The following is a 17,405-nucleotide window of genomic DNA, read 5'->3' on the forward strand; positions in this document are numbered from 1 at the left end:
TTCCTTGTGGAGTTAATAGCATGCACTAAGGCATGGTGGTTGCAAGAAACATAAACTATATTTTATTGAGCTTCCATTCTGTTCAACACACTTTAGATTTTTCACTTAATTTAAGTTTCATAGCCCCTTCCATTTCCCACATCCAGGAGGGAATAATCATTATCCATGTTCAATTAAGGAAACTGAGAAACACACACTAAGTAAACAGGGAAATCTGAATTTGAATCCAGGCTTTCAGAGCCCAAATACTAGATAGTATTAATCAGCTTATTTTGGACTGGCATACAAGATGTAGATATAAGGGAAGAGAAAGGGGTACAACTGAAAACTCTAAAGGGTTAAAATGGTAGTGAGAAATGAAAGTTATCACTTTTTTTCTATTTCAAATTTAAGTGTAAGAAGCGTTTTTATATACTCTAAATACAGCTAAGTTCTGCTGAAATGTCTGGGTAGAGGTTGTAGAGAATGATCAAGAAGCATTGATCATTAGTAGTTTTGACAAAGATTCTTTATTCCCCTTTTATATGTGTTTTCTTTAACTGTAACTCTATAAATACATATTTCTGAACACCATGTTTTTTAATGATTTGACTGAGTTGTTTTAAACAGAGCCCCTCTTTTTAAACATTATTCATCTGAAAAGTGTTCTAAAGTTTTCTGATCTATAAGAATTCTTGTTTTGAAGAACATAATTCAACATAAAACTATATATCTCCAACAACTGAAAAATATGAACTAATGAAAGAAAATACATAGTAAGAGCCATGTATTTTTAGGGGTAGAGGAGGATATGAAATAAAAAAAAATGTTCCAAATGAGTAACATGTTTATAAACTGCATAGTGTGGTTTTGATGGACAGCTGAGGATTATATAAATAAGTTTTGATAGGGGCAAGAAACCACAGCAATGTCATTCTCCTCTTTCCATTTATGCTTAAAAATTCTTAATGTTGGCTACTCTTAACACCACAATTAAAAATGATTAGCATTTTTTCATCTCTGTTGTAATGGTAAAAATGTTGATCCACAACCTTGAATACTCTGGATAGAGTAAAAAAAAAACTAAATATTTTCGTTCCTCCTTTTGCTATTATCACCAACTATATGCATGAGAAATAATCATAAAAGAAGTAGAATAGTGGAATAATAGAGTCAAAAGAGAAGATTAGTAACAATTTCTAGTTTAGTTTGTCACTGGGTGTGATAGTTAATTTCATGTGTTAACTTGGCTAGGCTATGACATGCAATAGTTTTATCAAACACTAGTCTAGATGTTTCTGTGAAGGTATTTGTGGATGCAATTATTTGCATGTGTAATTATTTGACTTTGAAAAAAACAAATTACTTTTTATAATGTGGGTGGGCCTCATCTAATCAGTTGAAGGTAATAAGAGCAGACAGGTTTCCCAAAGAATTTTGTTTCAAGGCTGCAACATAGAAATTCTACCTGGGCTCCCAGCCTGCTGACCTGCCTTTCAGATTTGCCAGATCTCACAATTATATGAGTCAATTGCTTAAAATAAATCTCTCTATACATCTATCTGTTAGTAGGCCAGTCAAGTCCAACTCTTTGTGACCCCATGGACTGTAGACCTCCAGGCTCCCCTGTCCATGGAATTCTCCAGGCAAGAATACTGGAGTGGGTTGCCACTCCCTTCTCCAGAGGATCTTCCTGACCCAGGGATTGAACCTGGGTCTCCTGCATTGCAGGCAGATTCTTTACCATCTGAGCTATACATCTGTATCTACATTTATATCCATATTTCTGTGTCTCTTGGAAACCCTGACTATACAGTGGGCAAACTAAAGCACAGAGAAATTATATGATATTCCTAATATCATTTAGTAAATGATGACAGAGGTATAGCAGAAAGATGGGGAAACTGGGTCATAAAATTGCCTAAAATACTGATTGTAAGTCTGGGAAAGAAATTCATAAGCTATCCACTTTCATCACTGCTCTTTCTAGTGGATTGCATGCAGTGAAATGTGAAGTTTCATGGAAAACCAATACATTAGAAAAAATCTGTAGTTTGAAGCAGATAAAATAGAGGAGGGATTGCTTATTTGCTTTACAAAAGATAAGATGTACCTTTTCTTAAATTTATTTTTTAATTGGAGGAAAATTGATTTACAGTGTTGTGTTACTTTCTGCCATACAACAATGCAAATCAGCCATAATTTTACATATATCACCTCCCTCCCCTCCCCCATCCCACCCCTCTGGGTCATCACAGAGCCCCAGGCTGGAGTTCCTGTGTTATATAACAACTTCTCACCAGCTATCTATTTTACCATTCTTGAGAGAGGCAACTTTTCTCAACATTGAAGGTGGTTTCATTAAAAAAAAAAAAAAAAAAGCCAGGTTCCTCTGTCCATGGATTTCTCAAGAATACTGGAGTGGGTTGCCAGTCCCTTCTCCAGGGAATCTTCACAACCCAGAAATCAAACCTGGGTCTCCTGCATTGCAGACAGATTCTTTACCACCTGAGCCACCAAGGAAACTTTAATAAACATAGATCACACATTTTACATGACGCTTTGCTGATAACAAAACTCTTTCATATGTACTCTTTTTTGGAAGCTTCACTGCAAATCTCTGAGTTACTGTCACCAGTTTATGATGGAGACAAGCAAGGCTGAGAGAAACTAGGGGACTTGCCTAAATGACTCAGAGCAGCTGATTTCCAGATCTGAGCTCACCTCCTTGTCCTACAATGATGCCTACAGAGCACCAGCATTAACCAGAAGGGTGATGTTTGTAGGTCTCTTGACCAGGAATTTCACAGTGAGCTGAATTCTTACCCTAGTCAAAAGGATATGTGAGTTCTACTGTGCTAACAGGAATATTAAGATTTACTTTGGAAGAAAAAAATCCCAATACATCTCTTTCTCATTCTTAAAGATAGCCCTATCATATCCTTTTTCAACTGTGAATTGATTCTAAGGCAGAATAGAAAATCTGATTTTTTTTCTTTTTAATGCTATATAGTTTACTGAAACTGATTATTCCCATGTTTTATAGCTCTTTCCTACCTGGGTTTTCATTTTCCCAACTTAACAGCCTGTACTTTAAGAAAAGGACTTTGCATCACTGGATCAAAGAACAGAGGCATCTGTATTACATCTACATTCACTGAGCTGCTAAGACCCTGCACATTTTCAGTCTATTGCTTATCATACCTACCCAGGCCACCCCTAGACTCATCACATTTGTAAGACTTGATTTCTCTCCTGTTTCTCATCTGAGAGCAGGTGGACCAAGACAGTTCTTTGGAGGCTCGACAAGTGATTACTCTTGAGAGAGGTACATCTCTCTAGTCTGCCAAGGAATGAAAATTCAGACAGTCACACAGATCATTCTGAATGGTGCCAAATAAATTCCACCAAATGCAGCAGTATTGCCAGTAGGCAATAATTACAACATGTCACTGGGAAATGTGGTGATTTCCTTCTTGCATCAGGCTTTAGTCTTATCCTGGGTGTCACAAAAATGACAGAGGGAGGACATAAACTGTTTTCTCCACAGACAGAGCACGCATCTCTCATATTCAGGGAAATGGGGGCGAAGTGTTTCTTTACCTTGAAATGACTGGAACAGGATGCCAGGGATTGAATAGGTACCACCTAGAACTTAACTGATCTTTTCTGACAGCACACTTGTCAACCACTCCAAAAATTAGGCAAAGTGGTGAAGAAAGACCACCATTTTGTTGTCAGCAGGGCTCTCGGCCCCAGCTGAGGAAAGAAATAACCTGTTGTAGCTTACGAAAGGAAAAGCTCTTCAGTAAGAATGGAAAGTCCTGAAAGCCAGTAAGAGAGTCTGCTCGGGGGAGGTGATAGCATCCCAAAGTCTTCTAGGATCTTAGCTTCAACCAGAAGATTGTCTTTCAAACATAAGTCACATTAAAGGGCCGAACAAGATCGTGGGCAAAACAGCTGTGTGAACCAAGTTAAAAAAAAAAAGCACATAATAAATAATAAGAAGCCAAGGAATGCTGTAGAAATGGCGAGAAAAGACAGAGACGCATAGGAGGGATAAGACGGGAGGAGGGAGTCGGGGAGGGAGCGGAGAGAGCAGAAAGCTGAGCGCGGACGTCAGGAACAAAAGCTCCAGCGGAGTCTGGCGGAGGCACTCAGGGAGCATGGGGTGTTTTGAATAATTATTAAAATTAGCATGTGTCTGCGCCATCCTGTGGGTGTGGCGCACAGCGGAGTGTAAACTCTAGCGGGGCTGGGAGCAAACATTGGATTAGCGGCAGCAGCCTGCCAGCCTGCCCGAGGAGTGTGAGGACCAGCGCGCGGCACACCGACCGCACGATGGCCTCGTCTCAAGGGAAGAACGAGCTGAAATTCGCCGACTGGATGGCAACTCTGCCGGAGAGCATCCACAGCATACCCCTCACCAATTTAGCCATCCCAGGTAGGCGCTCAGAGGCTGCCGCCGGGGCGCTCGGCGTCCGCTCCACCTGCCCCGCCCTGCTTTATCCCCACTAAGTGGTAACTTGCCAAGATGCCCGCGGGAGGCAAACTCATCTCCACGGGTGGGTCTCGGGCCAGGCGAGTGCGTGCCTGGGCGCCTCCGGCCTCCCAGCGCTTTCCCAAACCTCTGGGGACCGTGGCGCGGGGAGTCAAGGTGACTGCTTTTCCATGGGTTTTTGAAGCAGGTTGTGTCGAGAGGGCTGGGGCAGAGGAAAGGCTTGACTCTAGGATGGCCCCTCGGAACCCCCCCGCCCCCCAGCTTCCCCCCCGGAGACTTGGGTCTGGGGACCATTTCTGGGGCTGTGGGATGATGGTGGTCGGCGAGCGCGAGCCGCTGTCCTAAGGGCTCGGCTCTGGCCCGTGGACCTCCGACTCCATCTCTGTCGCGGAATCAAGAGAATTTGGTGGATTTCTCGGTGAGAAGCTCCCCGAGTCATTAATATTCGTCCCTAGTCTGCTTTAAAGACACAAAGCGCTTCCCGAAGAGTGATGAAAGTTCAGGGACCGCCGGCGGCTTGATAGATGCCCTTGACCTGGAGCCGAAGCTGGGAGAGGAATGTGGGGAGCCGTTTCCTGATCTGCGTGGACCTAGACGGCCTGGCCGAGTGGTCACCATCTGGACTCTGGTCCAAGGGCGGTGAGCAGCGTCCAGCGCGCGGGTCAGGAAAGCGAACCCTCGTGGACCGTGCATTTGTTACTCGGGACAGAAGCCGGGCAGGGGAACCTGCGTGAAATGCGACGGAGGGGTGGGCTTCACCCGCAAATCTTGGGGAAAAGATGATTGCGCTGGTGTCCAGGGAGGCTAGAAAGAAGGAAGCCTGAGCAAAGCGAGGAAGAGCCTGGAGGGGTCAGACGCTTCAACACGAAGCGCGCGCCTTGGACCAGAGGACTGGGCAGGTTTCTGGGGGCGGGAGCGCAGCAGACCCTAGTTCGAATGTGCAGGGGCTCGGTGGTTTCAGGACCGTATCCCACGGTGACAGCTGGGTTCACAGCCGTACTTTGTTGACTTTTCGCTTGGGCCGAGAGTGCAGATTATCTCCCTGACCCGCCTGACCCTTCCAGGACTCGATTAGAGGGCAAAATACCTACAGGTAGTTCTTCCCTTGCCTTGAGCTATGCGGGGTTATCAAGTTCAACCTTCTGGTCTACCTTCTCTAGCTCTTACCCATCCGGCGCCCTCTCTCAGCCACTGGGGGAAATCATGCTTAAGAAAAAAAAAATTTTTCTTGAAAGTCTCTAACCAGTAGCCCTGGAATTGATCAGTAACTGAAATCAATGGTCTTTAGTCAAATGGATGTTTGGCGGTTATGACAGACACAGGCTACCCTCTGAGCGCCAGCCCTGGAAGAGAAGGGTTTGTCTCCTCTTGCCCTTCTCCAGGAGGGAATTTCCCAAGAGCCCAGGCGTCTCTAAGGAAGAGAACAAGCCAGCTTCTCTGCTCTGCATTTACCCTGCTCCCGGGTGAGCCTAGGGATTGCTCTTTTGGAGGAGACAGTAGAAACTACAGAACTTTGTTGGCAAAATTCCACTCTCACTTCCGCAGGCATCCCTATCCCCTTTTCTTCCTTTTTATTTGATCTTTAGACAGGTACTTTAACATGGTCTCACCTGAGCATTTATGGAGGCCTAAAAGGTAAGAAGGGCAAGAGTCTGGTGCCAGCCTCCTGACAGGTGACTCTCCAGAGACACAGGGAGGTTAAAAGCTCAAGCTCACATTGCAGCTTCTGAGGGATGGCATGATATCATGCCTGAATTTAACATACATTTTTATAATACTTCACTTTTCAAAGTCCTAACATATAACCCAGATAACATAATCCTTCCCCAAACCTTGTGAAGCAGGTGATGCTGATAAGTATTAACTCCATTTCACAGACATGAAAGTTGCATCTCAGTGAAGGGAAATGACCTGCTATCAGTTCAGTGATATGATCTTTAAATATGGTCCTTAGAAAAAATATCTAGGAATTTTGGAGGGAAATGCTTTGTGGTTTGGATCTGGATGATTCAGCAGCAACAAGTACTAATCAGGCTGAAAGGACAAGGAAATAAGGCATTGGCAGGAGCGGAAGGAATTTTCTTTTGTTCCCACAGGACAAGGTGGAAATCTGTGTTCAAAGGCTTCGATATTCTGATAGTTCTACAGTACAGACACAATGATGATAGCACTCGACACAGTGGGAATTTCCACTGCTTGCCTAACTTCTCTTAGTTTTATACTTAAAGTGGATCCCTTGCAAAGCTTTCCATTCTCATCCTCAATAATTCCGAGATAAAAACCCTATTTTGCCCATCTGCATCCCTCAATTCCCCCATGATTGTGTAATGTAGGTTTGGCATGTCTACACATATAAATTCAGGTTTAAAAATGGATTTGGTACCTTTCTGCATTACTCAAACTGCAAGAATTTTTGGAGAAAAAAAAGATGTTCAAACTTTGATAGTCAGGGAAGACTAATTGGAGACTATTAAACGCTAATGGAATAATTGCCTTAAAATCATGCTAATAGCTTCCTGGCTGCTACATGTTTACTTGGCCAGTTGCTACAGCTTGAATTAAGTAATTATCTCCACCATTTAAAACCACTCCTGATGGTACCACACAAGTGTTTCTGTAGAAGGGAATGGCTGCTCAGTCATCCTCTAAGCTTCAGGTTTTCTTAGGTGGAGCAACTGGAGAGTGAAGAGCTGTCTAATTATGAAGCCATACTTTTGGGTCAGCTGACCTGCATTACCCAGAGCTAGTGCAAAGAACCATCTGCAGGTGTGTGATATTCCCCCCAGGTGTGCAGTTCTGGCATCTTTAAACTGTTTCTCAAGATGTCTGCATATTGAATGCTTTCATATCCGAATTTCTGTGTCTGTTTTGCATTTAAATGGCATCATGATTTGGTATTGACTGGCCTAAAGAATTAAGTTAGTAATCGGTATTAGTAGTTTTACTTTCACTTTATTTTTCAGAGGAATGGTACTGTTGAAACACCCTGACAGTTACTCAGATTTCAGTCTCATTTGTCTTTTCTTCCTATCTCTGATGACACCAAACTGAGTTTTCATTCATACATGCTTGCTTAGCAGTATTCTGGCATTTTGGACTATGAATGATCCATCCTGTTACCATAAACAGGTGAGAGAGGGTAAACAGGGGTGGAAGCTGGGAGACAAAGTGTCAAGTTCAGGTGAAGGTGAGTCTGATGAATTTCTGGCATCTTCAAAGCCGAGTTTTAACTTTTATAATCACAGTGCTGCCAGAACCATTGTAAAAAGATCCATCATGGGAGCAAGCAAGCTGTTGCTTAATCTGGGTAAATTGTTGGTGATCTGGATCTATGACAAGGAGTCATTCTGTCTGAAATCTAAAAGATCAGGAAGGGTTTTTGTTTTAATGGGAAGGGTCTGTTATGCATTTGCTGATATATGATGAAAGTCTTCTTCACATAATACAGTAAGTTGACCATGTAATACTGAAAGACTGGCTAGTGTTGTGGGACTAGAGCCTCAGAAGGAGTGTATGTTTCCTTGGTGTCAGAGTTGTTTACTGAGTTGACCACCAGTTGGCCTGTGAGCGGGACCTGGGCAGTCAGTTTGCTTACCCTCTCCCCTGTCCTTGAAATGCACTTTTGGCCCATCATTTCCACAGTGGGAGCCATTTTCAAGGAAGCAGCCTTGAGAGAGCAATGTGTTATTGAGACCATCTGGACAGTGTACATGGCTGAACCTTGTTAAGGCCTCTGTATAAACTTTTAAATAGGCACAGAGATCCATTTATCTTGCAGCTGCTTCCAAACAAACTTCCTATGTACATTCCCTGATTATTAAACTTACCTACCAACTGGAAGTCATCTGCCTTTCTTTGATCTCTCCTTGCCAGTTTTCAAACCAAAACTTGAACAGCAATTGTTGACTGTACTTTAGATAAGGAACACAGAAATGCTTTAGAAATCAATGTTCTTGCAGATTTTGTACACTCTTCCAGGAAATGCTAACACCAATGATAAAGGAAAGTGTTACTTAGGGAAACGAGATATGTTTAAAATAGCTCTGACTTCTGTGATCCTGTGTTGGCTTTTATCAGTTTTTAATTTCTTTCCTCACAGTGATCTCTTCTTGTTGTTCCTAGAGCCAACTGTTTTCCTTTTCCTTGTCATTTACTATTTCTGTTTTGATTAGGATGAGATAAGATTGTCAGGGCAAGTCTGGAACTGGGTCTAATTGTACAAGTTTCTTTTAGAAAGCAGGGCATTTCCCCACATCATTTTAGTCCTTATAGTAATATGGAAGTTAGTCTTATTCAAAGCAATCAAAAAGCAACAAAATTGTTTAAAATGACTAGCTTTCTTGTGCTGCCTGTTCAGTTCCCAGTTTTGTTTTGATTTTGCTAAAAAGAAAAAACTTAAATATCTGGAACATAATTTTTTACACTTTTGAAAAATTTTAATTGGAGCATAATTGCTTTACAATATTGTGTTAGTTTCTGCCATACATCAACATGAATCAGGCATAGGTTTACATATGTCCTCTTCTTCTTGAATCTCCCTCCCACCTCCCACCCCATCCCACCTCTCCTAGGTTGTCACAGAGTATCAGGTTTGAGCTTCCTGTATCATACAGCTAATTTCCATTAGCTATAAATTTTACACATGGTAGTGTATATGTTTCAATGTTGCTCCTTCAATTCATCCTTCCCTCTCCTTCTTCTGTTGTGTCTACAGTCTATTCTCTATGTTTGTGTCTCCACTGATGCCCTGCAAAAAGGTTCATCTGTACCATCTTTCTAGATTCCATATATATGTGTTAATATATGTTTGTTTTTCTGACTTGCTTCACTCTGTATAATAGGCTCTAGGTCCATCCACCTTATTAGAACTAACTTAATTTATCCTATTGGGGCTCTTCCTTGTTGAATTGAACTGAATCACCAACTATTACTAATTAATATAAAGTGATACTTGTGTCATTTTACAGTTTACAAAGTGTTTTCTCATGAACACACATGCTTTCACATGTTCTGTCAATAATCTCCTCAGGCCTAGCTGCTCAAAGTTGATCCAGGGACCAGCAGCATCGGCGAACATGGGTGCTTGGTAGAAATACAGCACCTCAGACCCCAGCCCTCAGACTGATTTAATCCCAAACTGTATGTTAACAAGATCCCCAGGTGACTGCATACACATTTAAAGTTTGAGAAACACTGCTTAGGGTATCTCTAAGGGAAACCTTTATGTAAGTGGCAGAGTCAAATTTAAATATACTTCTTTGGTTGAGCTCTTTCTAATGGACCATGAAGTCTATCTGTGAATGTTCAAATTTACATTTAGGCGTAGAGCCAGAGCCCCATATCTGACTCAAGGCTAATGGCCCAGGTTGGGAACATTTCTGATAACTGACATTACAGTTCACCATGCACCTTGAACAATAAAAATGATTTAATTGCTTTTTAAGTGTTCAAATTGGGTCATTGTGATAAATGTGAAACCTTCCCCCTCATTTCCTTAAAGTTCTGATGCTCTTTGATACCAGCCATCAACAGCACTTAAATTCAGCCCATCTGGTGATGCTAGTGGTCACTAATGACAAGTTAGGAGACACTCCTAACTTGGTTCTTTGTCCATTTGATATCATTTTTGTTGTGTCATAGGACCAGCTACTTTTGTTGTATTTATAGGCCACAGGTTTGTTCACCTTATCTATAAGTTTCCTTGGTGGCTCAGACAGTAAAGAATCTGCCTGCCAAGAGGGAGACCTGGGTTTGATCCCTGGGTTGGGAAGATCTCCTGGAGGAGGGCATAGCAACCTACTCCAGTACTCTTGCCTGGAGAATCCCTTGGACAGAGGAGCCTGGTGAGCTACAGTCCATGGGGTCGCAAAGAGTTGGACATGACTGATCGACTGAGCACAACACAGCACAACTTTTCAAGCCCCTTTGAGGTAATAGTGGCATCATAAACGCAAACTGTAGTAACAGTCAGCACCAGAAAGCCATCAAGCACAAAGGTAAATGGTGAATTGTTTTTTAATAGGAAGAACATGATCAGTCTTTGTATTTGTAAACCATACCTCATTTATTTAAATCATGGTTTACATGAATTTGAAACATACATAACTGTGGTTGTAACTCACTTTATTTTAATTATTTAGCATAATCCAGGCTCTGAAAGAGTTAAATTTTAAAAAAGAAACTTCAAGTTGCTAAAATAGATACATTTATATGTTACAGCTCACACACGTTACTCATATGAAGAGTTTTCATATCCTTATGTAGTGTTTATTTTCTCCTGTGTAATTCTAACCCTGCCTAATCAAAATAGAAAGAATAAGTTACAAAGAGGAAGAGTAAAACTGTTGAGTGACATATATTAGCTATAAAAATAGGCAATATTTTTGTGGGAAGATTAATAAATAAGGATATAGGACATAAAAGGTAATGTTCCCTAAACTCTATAAGTCCCAAAGTAAAATCAGAGTTATCTTAATTGTCAGTTTTGATCCCTCTCAAGTACCTCCTGCATGGACTTCCAAATAGTTCTAGAAATCTCTGGACAAATTCTTAAATATGTTTTTATAAACCAATTTTATGGGCTATCACACACTGCAATTTTCCTTCTTTCCTGTTTTGGGGAGGTTATGGGGAGTTGTCATTTTTGCTGCTTTGACATGCAGAGGAACTGAACTTCTGTAGTTTTATACTCAGAACACCACTGCTGTTGGCAGTCCCACCAGAGCCTGTGCTATGTCTGCGAAGGCCCAGCATTGAGGACATTAATGTGTGAAAAGGGCATTGGATAGGATCCCACTGTGGTCAAAGGCTCCCAGAGCTGGGTCCCCTGCTGTGGAAAGTGTGGATGCCAATCTTACTGCTGACTCTGTCTGCCATCACCACTGAAACCCTGAGTGCCAACACTGCCAGCTCCTGTCAATCCTTTTGCTTTGTATGGATGCCAGCAAAAGAGTTCTTTGATTTATGTTGATTCTTTTGGTGCTGCCACCTTGCCCTAGGACTTAGGAATGAGTTTATGAGGGCCAGGCAGAGGACAATATGTAGGACAGATTTTATTCTGTACTCTGCATCACTCTCAGTGTTAATTCACTCTCTGCATGCACATGTACATGTGTGTGTATGTGTGTGTGCACGCCCATAGGTGTATCAATTTTCTGTTAAGATAACTTCTTTTTTGAGAATCTTCTTAATAGATCCTCTAAGTAGGCCTCTGGGGCTACCTAATTAATCATTCCTCCAGGCAGATCCAGGGTAACAACACAGCTGGATCCATACTGTCCCCAGTGAGCAACCTGGGACAGTGTAAATAGAGCCAAATCATCTGATAGACCTAAAGTAATTACTAACACCTCCATGCTTTAAAGCACATAAATAAAGTAATTGATGTACTCTGAGCCTTCAAGAGAAGGTTAAGTCTCATATACACATAGGTGTGCATTTTAATTATCATTGGTTAAAGGGATCAGCTCTGTTAATATGGATATTTTACCTATTAATGTTACCACCAATGAGACTTATCTATAACTACTGCCCATGGACACTCGAGGAACTTCTAGGTACAATCATGTAATTTATTATCCTCAAGAAGCTTATAGATTCTATTACCTGTCTCTCAAGGGTTAGGATCAGTCTCTGAAGACTGGGGACCAGGAAAATATGTAAGTCATATACTCTAAAAGGCAAGAAAATGTGAGAGAGAAATTTACCATGATTCAGATGAAATTCAGCAACCAGACACTTTCTACAGCACCATATGCTTTTATTATGCTCTGTTAAGAGAGGAAGATGGGTCAGGAAGAGAGGCAGGAGGAGATGGTTAAACATTCTTGAGAAACTGCCAGGATTAGTCACCTCCGGAGATCAGGTACTGAAACAGATGGCCCACTGCTTTGTTACATGTGCTCTTGTTTTGTGTCTGTTTTTCTTTATGGATCCTGGAAGTGGATGACTCTTAGACTACTCCATCTTTAATGTCAACTAATTTTATGTTTCACATGAAAGAATTCTTCTTTTGAACTAATTTTTATGAAGCAGTCATGTTTATCCTTGGTCAACATTGTAAATGATGGTTGTGTTCCTTGATTCACTTGGAGAATTTTTATTTCATGAAGGAAAGTGGACTCCAGTGAATGAATGACAGTCTTAGTTGCCTGGGAGGCTTCCCTGTAGGTCTCCTTTGGCTTGTTGGCTGATGCAGAGGAAGATGTACTTGAAGGAGTCCTCATGGGCAAATGGGAACCTATCTCAATGCTCATCTCTGACATATATTCCTCTGTTGCCATGTGGAGGAGGAGGAGGAAGAGGAGGAGAAGGAGGACCTAGGCTGTCTTGAAAGTGAAAAAGTGGAAGTGAAGTCGCTCAGTCATGTCCGACTCTTTGGGACCCCATGGACTGTAGCCTACCGTGGCTTGTCCGTCCATGGGATTTTCCAGGCAAGGGTACTGGAGTGGGTGGCCGTTTCCTTCTCCAGGGGATCTTCCTGACCCAGGGCTCGAACCTGGGTCTCCTGCATTGAAGGCAGACGCTTTATCCTCTGAGCCACCAGGGAAGCCCTAGGCTGCCTTAATACAGAATTAATCCTAAGCACACTCCTGCTATGACCTGCCCTGGCCTTTTCTGAGAGAAGAAAATTGGTCAAGGGGTTGTAAAGCTTCTGCTTTGAGAGTTGCTAGAAGGGAAGGCTACGGAACTGTCACCCCTTGTGTTCTCATTTCTATTTGCGTCAGTTCTATATGATCCAGCATTAGAGTTTAACTCTTGAAAATGTCCTTAATTCTCTTGTCTTACTCTTTTCTGTTCTGCTTCCTTGGAAAAAAAGTCCAACTTAGTAAAACATTTTTTAAAAAATATTCCAATCCCAGAAAACTCCAATGGTTAAATATTACTGAAGTACACAGCCTGGTTGGTTCCACTAACTAGAAATCTCCCACCATGAATCTTACACATCAATAGTAAATTCAATTTTCTACTCTCTGAGATAATAACTTCATACCTCTTCTTACTTCTCAAATCAGTATCTCCTTCCCACCCTACTCTAAACTTATGACTTCATCTCTTATTTTACAGGAAAAAAATAGATGCAAACAGACATGAACTTTCTCAGTTTCCCACCATTAACCCATCAACCCACTTGCATCTATTTCTGTACATTCTGCATTTTCTTTAGGTAAGAAGTCATGGACCTTTTTCTGACTGAATCCAGGCTCTCTACTTGTGGTCTGGATCCCCTTCATTCAGATCTCCTAAGTTTGATCCCCAGTTTATTCCCTCTCCCGCATAATTATTTTTTTCTACCACTGCCGGATCATTCCAGTCACCACACAATCATACTTTATTACCTTTCTTAATGAAATAAAAATCTCCCTTGACTCCACATCTGTGCCTCTATCCACTGTGCTATTTCTCTGATATTTGTGAAAGCATTGCCTCTGTCTTCAGGTTGTTATTTCCTTTCCTTGCCTACCCCATATTAATGTTATTTCACTACCACTGAACTAAAATTGTTATTGTCAAGGTTGCCAGTGATTTTTTTTTGATAAAGCTAATGAGTAATTAATTCTTTATCATTTTATTTGACTTTTCAACATTATTTGATGTGACTGACCACACTCTTCTTGAAACATTTTCCTCTTTCGGCTCCTTGAGACACTTGGGTGTGTGAGTGTGTGTATGTGTGTATGTGTGGTCAAAAAACACATGACATAAGATTTATCCTCTTAATGATTTTTTAAATGTTTAGTATTCTTAGTTCTAAGCACAAAGGTATATAGAAAATCTCTATAACTTTTTCATCTTGCATGACTGGAATGTTATACCCATTAAACAGCAACTCATCACTTCTCTTCCCAGCAGCCCCTGCAGCCACCATTCTGCCTTTTCCTTTGATGAAATAGATACCTACCTCATAGAAGCAGAATAGTGTAGTATTTATCCTTTTGTGACTGGATATTTTGCTTAGCATGGTGTTCATTCATGTTGCAATATATAGCAGAAACTTCTTTCTTTCTTCACAGCTGGGTAATGTCCCATTGCATGTTTATTCATCTTTCAGTGGACATTTAGGTCGTTTCTGTATCTTGACTATTGTGAATAATGGTGCAATGAACATAGGGGTGCTAATATCTCTTTAATAACCTTTTAAAATTCTTTTGGTTCAATACCCAGAAGTAGGATTGCTGGGTCACATAGCAGTTCTATTTTTAACATTTTGAGGAAATTGCATTATTGTTTTCTGTAGCAGCTACATCGTTTTACATTCCTACCAATAGTGAACAAGTTTCCAATTTCTCCATATCTTCACCAATACTTATTTTTGTGGTTTTTTTTTTTTAAATAATTACCATCCTAATAGGTGTGGGTTTATATCTCAGTGTGGTTTTGATTTTTATTTCCTTGATGATTTGTGACCTTGAATAGTACATCTGTTGATGTACCTATTGGTCATTTGTATGTCTTTTTAGAAGAAATGTCTTTCAAGTCTTTTGGCATTTTTAATTGGATTATTTGTTATCTTGCTACTTGGTGGTAAGACAATGATGTATTTTGAAAATTAATCCCTTACAGATATATGATTTGTAAATATTTTCCCCCATTTCATAGGTTGCCTTTTTACTCTGATGATTACTCCCTTTGTTCTGCAGAAGTTCTTTAGTTTTATATAGTCCCACTTGTCTATCTTCTATTTTGTTTTCTATACTTTTTATATCATATTCAAGAACACATTGCCAAGATCAATGTCTAGAAGCTTTTCCCTCATGTTTTCTTATAGAAATTTTACAGTTTTAGGTCTTACATTTAGATCTTCAGTTCATTTTGAACTTATTAGTGTATGGTCCAGTTTCATTTTTCTGCATGCAGATACCCGTTTTTCCCAACACATTTGTTGAAGAGACGAACCATTCATCGTTGTGTATTCTCGACACTTTTGTCAAAGATCAGTTGACTGTATATGTATGAGTCTACTTCTGTGTACATTTTGCTCCATTGGTCTATTTGTTTGGCTTTGTGCTAGCATCATACTTCTTTGATTACTTTATCTCTGTAATATGTTTTGAAATGCGAAATGTGATGCCTCCAGCTTTGTTCTTCTGTCTCAAGGCTGTTTTGTTTATTCAGAGTCCTTTGTGGTTCCACATTAATTTTAGCATTGTTTTTTTCTATTTCTGTAAAAATAAAATGCCATTGGGATTTTGATAGGAGTTGCTTTAAATCTATTAGATTACCTTAGATAATTCGGGCACTTTAACAATACTAAGTCTTCCATCCACCAACAAGGGGTTTCCTTTTATTTGAGTCTTGTTTAAATTCTTTCATACATGTTTTGTGAGAACAATTCTTTCACATCCTTGGTTAAGTTTATTTTTAAATATTTTATTCTTTTTGATGCTATTATATCTAAGATTGTTTTCTTAATTTCCTTTTGGAGTGTTGATTTTTAGTGTATAGAAATAAAGGTGATCTTCATATGTTGATTTTGATCCTGCAACTTTACTAAATGCATTTATTATAACAGGTTTTCATTGTTGTGTGTTAGTGTACAGTGTGAAATGAACAAATGATAAAATGAAATAAGAACTGTTAATTTAGGCAGAGGAGATCCTTTAAAAATGCAGGCTCTGGTTTCAAATACCTGAGGTTTGTAGCCTAGCTTTGACATTTACTAGCTCTGTGCTTCAGTATTCTCAGCTAAAACATGAGGATAATAACAGTACTTCATAAGCTATTATGAGTACTTCATGGGTATAATACTTCTTAAGTTGTTGTAAGGATTAAATAAGGATATGTATAAAGTGTCTAAGAAGGCCTGGCAAACATGATGTTACCTACTCGTGTTTCACTTGTAATTTTCAATCCCGATGAATTATCTTCAGAACAAAATAGAAAGTGAACATGAAAGTTGCTCAGTCATGTCCAACTCTTTGTGACCCCATGAACTTAGTCCATGGAATTCTCCAGGCCAGAATACTGGAGTGGGTAACCTTTCCCTTCTCCAGGGGATCTTCCCAACCCAGGAATCGAACCCAGTTCTCCCACATTGCAGGCAGATCCTTTACCAGCTGAGGCACAAGGGAAGCAGAAGAAAATAGAGAAGATTGTAATAAAAAATGTTTTCAAATGTGTGTTCAAGCTTTTGTGCTAAGGCAATGTTATCTCTAGATACTAAAGAGGGGAGATGATAAAATATTACAGACGTAAGCAATCATTTCTAGAGATTGTGAAAATGGAGGTATAAAGATAATGCAAATGTCACAGTGTCCAAAAGAGGAAAAATAGACCCCAACAACTTCATATGGTAATATCTGAATGATGTGTAAGTGAATAAAAAAGGAAGTGATGATAAGGGCTCACCCTTCCTGTGAAAAGTGCATCAGCTGGGAGGCAGGGGACCCTGACTGCAGTCCTGGATCTACAACCAAGTGTTGGACAAGTCAGTTAACTCCACTGGTTCTGTGGTGTTACATCTGTAAAACTGCTCAGCAGTTAGTGTTGTGGACAGACTTGCCTCAAACCGTGGCTCTGCTGTTTACCAGCTGACTCAGAGGAGCCACTGAAAACCCTCCGAGTTACAATTTCCTCAGTTCCAAAATGGAGATGATAGTACCAACCTCACATTCTCTGTTGTGAGGAATCAATCAAATATGTAGTATACTTGTCACAGAATAATGGTCAATAAATGTAACTCTTTTTTTTTTTTTTTATCATTCCATCGTGTATAATTCACTTCATTTATTTGCTAACAAGGTGGTTCTTTAAAGATCCTTTTCCCTCACCTCCCTTTAGTCACAGCTTGTTGACTTTTTCCTTTGCAGGCTCAGCCCTGCCTTAGGCTCCAGGACCAGTCCAGCCTTTGGATCAGGGAATGTGAGGAGGACTGTTTCATTTCATCAGTTTTCTTCTTGCATCTAGAACTCAGCTTCTGATACAG

The 17,405-nt window shown here is 40.5% G+C and overlaps 1 protein-coding gene across 2 annotated transcripts in view; it reads left to right on the top strand.

The window, feature by feature from the left end:
- The first annotated feature begins 4,082 nt into the window (after positions 1 to 4,082).
- The window catches only part of PLCXD3 (phosphatidylinositol specific phospholipase C X domain containing 3), a 190,267-nt gene continuing 176,944 nt past the window's right edge, over positions 4,083 to 17,405 (top strand). The window contains exon 1 of one of the 2 annotated variants that reach the window (XM_043887597.1): positions 4,083 to 4,423. In XM_043887597.1, coding sequence (XP_043743532.1) covers positions 4,321 to 4,423 — 103 coding nt within the window. In that variant the 5' untranslated portion in view covers positions 4,083 to 4,320. Of the gene's footprint in view, positions 4,424 to 4,902; positions 5,120 to 17,405 lie in introns of those variants that run through there. The other variant, XM_043887596.1, reaches the window with a different exon arrangement.

Source organism: Cervus elaphus, chromosome 25 (assembly GCF_910594005.1).
Source record: "Cervus elaphus chromosome 25, mCerEla1.1, whole genome shotgun sequence".
In the NCBI taxonomy this organism is placed as follows: domain Eukaryota; kingdom Metazoa; phylum Chordata; class Mammalia; order Artiodactyla; family Cervidae; genus Cervus; species Cervus elaphus.